Genomic DNA, 6679 nt, shown 5'->3' on the forward strand with positions numbered 1-6679 from the left:
AATTGACGTTTTCTTTACAGGAAACTAATAATAGAAAATGTAATTATAGGCATAACAAAATTAAACATATATTTTTGTACAGATAGTAGACGCCTACCAACGAATCTAAAAAAAGAAAGAAAGAAAGAAAGAAAAAAAGACGGATGCTACGGACAGCATAATAGAATTGTAATTCACTATGTAAATATTCCTAGGAATTTCATGCTTATAGATTCATGATATCAATAGGGTCGAAACAAATCAATATTCGCAATTATACGCTGGCAACGAATAATTCTATGTAATTATTGGGCCCACAGTGTCCTGGCATAATAGTTATTGTCATGCTCTTCAGAGGTAGACACATGTAAAGAAAACCACGCTAACAGCTGGAAATGTTTCAATTACAAAGATCTGCTATTTAAGAACCCTGAATACATCGAACACTGAAAGAACCAACATGAAAATCAAATGGATAGTTTTAATATGTACTACGTATTCTAGAACAGAAAAAAATAATACTAAAAAGTTGCCGTTACGATGAATTAGGCTCAGAACAAAGGCAAAGAATATACATACATACACACACACACACACACACACACACACACACATACACACACATACACACACATACACACACATACACACACACACACACACACACACACACACACACACACACACACACACACACACACACACACACACACACACACACACACACACACATCCACACACACATAACCAACACCACATACACACAACAACACATACACACACATACACACACATACCACAAACAACATACACACACACATACACAACATACACACACATACACAACATACACAACATACACATACATACACATCACATACAACACTACATACACACACACATACATACTACACATACATACACATACATACACAACATACACACAAACATACACACATACAACACATACACACACTACAACACATAACACACATAACATCACACATACACACTACATACACATAACCACAACAATACACCATACACTACACACACATACAACCTACACACATACCACAACCACATACAACATCACACATACACAACATACACACATACCACATATAAAATAATAAATAATAAACAATACTCTAACATACAAATAAATACAATAAAATAACACTACACACATCAACATAACCAAATCAACTCCCAAAATCAAATACACATTACTAATTCTACTACTATACTCTAATATCTTTTATTCATTAACTAATTAATTATATTATAAATATATGTATTGAATAGATAATAATAATAATTTATCAAATTCAGCATTACAAATGATCCATAAATTGTTCAGATACGTGAATCTTAATTCTAACTTGCATTGTTATATTATTACAATGATAACTATAGTTAACTATCCCATTATTAATTCAGAAAAGAGATAAAGAAAAAAAACACGTAATTGCTTATTTACTTAGGTAATATATTTACAAGGAAAACAAGAAACCATCACCAATCCTACCTATTTAAAGTCTACATAACCTTGTAAACTTTAACCCTAATCCTATCAAAGGCAAGACAAACCTGAAGAATTTACGAAAAAGAAAAACAACAGCGGTCTTAAGTGGAGGAGTGGCGCCCGAGCAAGAGAGTGAACAGGCGGGTCGCCACCTCATCACCAGCTCACGCGCATGCGCAGCAGTGCTGGTGGTGGTGTCTAAGCAAGGCGCTTCAAACTAGGTGGTTGAGTAACAACCAGTAAGACCGTGGGTCGTGAAATCTCCCCCCAAAAAGAACTTTTTGCCAGAAGGGCAAAAAGTATGTCAAACAATATTTCGAATCTAAAAGCTAAGCTAATGAGCCGAATACAATAGGTAAAACACATTCCACATTTTAAACCCTAGAGAGAGCATCTGCAATTATATTTTCTTTTCCTTTTATATGAATAATTTTGATATTATATGGCTGTAGTTCCAAAGCCCATCTTAGAACTCTCATATTCTTGAATTTTACACTTTCAATAAACCGAAGTGGATTATGATCTGTGAATATTTCAATGGGATACCTGGTGCTTAGTAGGTAAACTTTAAACTTTTCCAATGCTACTATTAACCCTAAAGCCTCCTTTTCAACGGTGGCATAAGATTTCTGATACGGCTTGTATTTAAATGACATGTAGCACACAGGGTGTAACACTTCACTGGGGCCAGGTTGAAGCAACACTGCTCCAATACCTGCATCACTGGCATCCACGTGAATGCTAAACTGTTTATTCATGTCAGGGGCTTGCACACTGGAGCATTTGTCAGCATGTTTTTCAAGTTTTCAAATGCTATTTGACATTTCGGCGACCACGTGAATGTCCTCTTAGTACTGAGCAAGTCCGTAAGGGGAGTAGAAACCTGGGCAAAATTCTTGCAGAATCTTCTGTAGTACCCAGCCAGGCCGATAAACCGCATTAGACTTTTGCGTGTAGAGGGAGTTGGATATTGCTGAACAGCCTCAATCTTCGCTGCAACAGGGGCTAATTGGCCCTGGCCCACCACATGGCCCAGGAAGACGACATGAGCGTGGCCAAACTCACTCTTCATGAGGTTAACAGTGAGGTTAGCTTCATCGAGAGTGGAGAACAAGGCACGAAGTCGAATCAAGTGATCTTCCCAAGATGAGCTCCAGACCACCAGGTCGTCAAGGTAACATCTTACACCCTCCAAATCAGCAGTTAGGAAGTTCATCAGCCGCTGGAAGGTTGCAGGGGCGTTTCGCATTCCAAATGGGAGGACGGTGAATTCATAAAGTCCTGTGGGGGTGACAAAAGCAGATATAGGTTTGGCTCTCTCACTGAGGGGCACCTGGTAATAACCCTGTAAAAGGTCTAGTTTGGAGAGATACCTAGCCTTCCCGAGGTCGTCTATTATATCATCCATCCTCGGTAGAGGGTAGGAATCAGGAACTGTTACTGCATTAACTTTTCGGTAGTCAATACATAGACGAAATGGCCCACCTGCTTTCGGAACTAGAACAACTGGAGATGCCCATGGACTTAAACTTGGACGAATCAGACCCTGGTCTTGGAGGCGTCGAACTTCAGACGAAAGGAACTTTTTCTTGTCACCACCGAGACGATACGGTGCTTGTCGAATGGGCTGTGCGCTTGTTGTCTCTATGTCATGCTCCAAGATTGTACACAGACGGGGAGTGTCACTGAAGAGATCACGATATTCCTGGAGAAGGGAGGTGATGCTGGCTGCTTCAGCTGCTGTTAGGTGAACTAGTTTATGCTCAGGATTATCTAGAATTATAGAGTTTGAGAGGTTAGGCTCCACTATAGAAACTACACATTCTTTGTCACTATTTCCTTCATTGACATCACAAGTGTTAGATACTATGAGTGCGATGACCTTTGTTTTCTCTACATCATATCCACTATCTTCACGAGAATAGTATTTTTTTAAGAGATTAACATGCACTAGACGCCTTTTCTTTCGCCTTTCAGGAGTTTCAATGACATAGTTTACCTCACTAGTACGTTTTAATACACGAAATGGACCATGGTATTTCGAGCAAAGAGGCTGCTTGTGAATGGGGAGTAAAGCCAAAACTAATTCTCCCTCCTTAAATGTTCTGACCTCAGCCTTTTTAGCCTTGTCAAATAGGTTTTTCATCCTACTCTGCACATTACCCAAATGTTTATGTGCAATAGATATAGCAGTTTTAAGTTTACACTTGAGATTTTCCACATACACAGATACAGGTACTACTACCTCTTCATTGAGCCAACACTCTTTTAACACTTTCAGGGGTCCTCGGACCTCATGGCCGTAAATGAGCTGAAAAGGTGAAAACCCTAAGCTCTCCTGAACGCTTTCCCTGACAGAAAAAAGTAATAAATCAATAACTTCATCCCATTCCGACCCTGCTTCGAGACAAAAGGACTTTATCATTGTCTTCAAGGTGTAGTGGAATCGCTCCACTATCCCCTGTGACTCTGGATGAAAGGCGGTCGACTTGTACTGTCTGATACCCAAGGAATGCATTACCTGTTGAAACAGAACTGAGGTAAAATTCGAACCCTGATCTGACTGAATTGAAGAAGGTAGACCCACTCGAGTAAAGAACTTTACTAGTGCTCTGATTACATTTTTACTTGTTATTCGTCTGAGAGGCACTGCTTCAGGGTAACGAGTAGCCCTATCAACGATAGTGAGAAGAAACTGATTACCACGCTTTGTTTTCGGTAGAGGGCCAACACAGTCAATTACTATTTGACTGAAAGGTTCAACTACTGCAGGAATTGGGTGTAAGGGATATGGCTTCACAGAGGTACCTGGCTTCCCCTTAACTTGGCAAATGTGACATGTCTGGCAGTGTTTACCAACATCCTTTTTAAGTTTGGGCCAATAGAAATGAGCTAGAACTTTGAAATATGTCTTAGTTACACCCAAATGACCACATAAATCATGAGCAAAATAAAGTATTTCAGAACGTAGTGATTTTGGAACAACTATCTGATGGACATTGTTCCAAATTTCATCTGAAGGAACATTTACATTCCTGAATTTACGCATTAAGACTCCAGATTTTAGATAGAAACAATTTCCAAAATTATCGATCTCATTTTCATCCACTATATCTCCATAAAATTTGGCCAAATCTGGATCATTATTTTGTTCTGCTATAAGTTCATCCCTAGTAACTGGTTTACCTTTCAAAGGAATGATCCCCTCGGAATTAGCAGGTATCACTATCTTATCAGCATCCTTAAAGAAATCCTTCAGAGTGAAGTCTCCTAAAACGTCATTTTCAATAACAGGAGATTCTGCAGCTTTTGAGTTTGTGGCTATTTTACTCATGCTACGTGTGATCGCGCACGCAGGGAAGAGCTGTGGGTACTTTAGTTCCAATTCTTCGGTATTATTCTCGTTCAGGGGACAGGATGTGACTACTGGGCAGGGCCACATTCTACCACCTGCGAGATCATTACCAATTATTACAGATATACCCTTAGCAGGAATATAATCTACTACCCCCAGTCTTACTGGACCGTTCACTAGATCTGACCTGAGATATACAATACAGATAGGCAAACCAGCTATCCCCGTAAAGCCATCCACCAGAACTTTCTCACCGGTATAACACACTGAACTAGGGACTTCATGCTTACAAATCAGTGAAAGTTCTGCACCCGAATCCCGCAAGATACTGACAGGGCGAAAAGGCTCCTCTGCTCCGACCATACCAATGAAACCTGTGGAACGGAATGGAAGGAATGAAGGACTTACTTCATGAATCTTCTGCTTAGGTTGATTAATGGTATTAGTTTCATCAGAGTTATCGTGAAAATCTTTAGGGATTGCTATGGATTCATTGTTCATGCTAATATGCATTACAGGTTTAGCATCGTCTGAACGCTTACGAATTAATTTAATGCAGTCAGAAATCGAGTGGCCTACCTTCTTGCAATAACGACAGAAAAGTATTTTTTCGGTTTTACCATTAGATCTGTCATCAGGTTTACCGAAGTTTATAGGGAAAGAGGGACCACGGGCACAAGATGTCTCAGTCACCCCACGCTCTGATTTCACAGTCCCTGGAGGAGCATGTCTGGAAGGGTTAGGATGGGGTATCGACTCTCGTGATCTGTAATTAATTTGAGGATTAGTCAGGGAAAAGTTATCAGCAGCCATACCAACTTCTGACAGAGTAGTTAATCCTCTCTCTTCTATATGGCTACGGACTCTTAATGGCATACAATTTTTTACCTCTTCGAGTATGAACAACTCTATTAATTGTTCATATTCGCGGGATGAAAGTTGACTTTCAACCCATTTACGGCACAACATTTCTTTGCGTCTTATAAACTCTACATATGTTTGGCCAGCAACTTTGCGGCTGTTACGAAACTCTTGTCTATATGCTTCTGGCACTTTTTTATACACACTTAAAATTGCCTGCTTTACAATATTATAGTTTTGGGATTGTGTAAGATCAAGTGCCGAAAATACCTCCTGGGCTCGACCTGTAAAAGCGCTGTCAATCAGCAAAACCCATTTATCCTGGGGCCACACATGCAACTGAGCAATACGCTCAAAGTGAGCGAAAAAATACTCTGGTTCCTGCTCACTGAATCTAGGAACAAATCGCACGGCTTCTTTCAGCTGAAACCGCGAGTCGCACGAATCATGCTCTGAGCGTTGCACAAGGCGCATACGCTCGTTTTCCGCTCTTAACTTTTCCACCTCGACCTTCTGAAATTCAAGGTCGATTTGACGACGTTTCATCGTCGCATCAGGAAAATTATCTTCCACGTCCTCTCTAGTGAGCACAGCAAGCATCACCAAGTGGTCAAGCACCATTTCACGGATTAATCTTTCCGTAATGAGGATCGAATGGGAATTTCATAATGGGCTGCCAACTCACACCACTGTGCTTTCTTTAAAGGTACCAGCAAATCCGCAGATGGATTAACAACAAAATTCTCGACAGAAAACACCATTTTGTAACAGAAGAAAACAAGCGAAATTAAGCTAGCTAAGTTAGAAAGAGTATTAAACAAACACACAAAAAGCAATATTTGTATCTCATCACTTGCAAATAGTATAATGGCGACCACAGCCACTACTTAAAAGTTACAGTATCAAGAATCATATGCACACACCCTATATTAAATGTTACTGTCAATTTACAAATT

General features: G+C 39.9%; 1 protein-coding gene across 1 annotated transcript; it reads right to left on the bottom strand.

The window, feature by feature from the left end:
• Positions 1-2261: 2261 nt before the first annotated feature.
• On the bottom strand, positions 2262-6344 carry LOC119578596. Its single transcript, XM_037926161.1, has 2 exons — positions 2993-6344; positions 2262-2788 (listed from the first exon to the last, which is right to left on the bottom strand). The coding sequence occupies exons 1-2, from the start codon at positions 6342-6344 to the stop codon at positions 2262-2264; spliced, it is 3879 nt and encodes a 1292-aa protein (XP_037782089.1).
• Between the last annotated feature and the right edge of the window lie 335 nt (positions 6345-6679).

The sequence above is a fragment of the Penaeus monodon genome, chromosome 11, assembly GCF_015228065.2.
Source record: "Penaeus monodon isolate SGIC_2016 chromosome 11, NSTDA_Pmon_1, whole genome shotgun sequence".
Classification (NCBI taxonomy): domain Eukaryota; kingdom Metazoa; phylum Arthropoda; class Malacostraca; order Decapoda; family Penaeidae; genus Penaeus; species Penaeus monodon.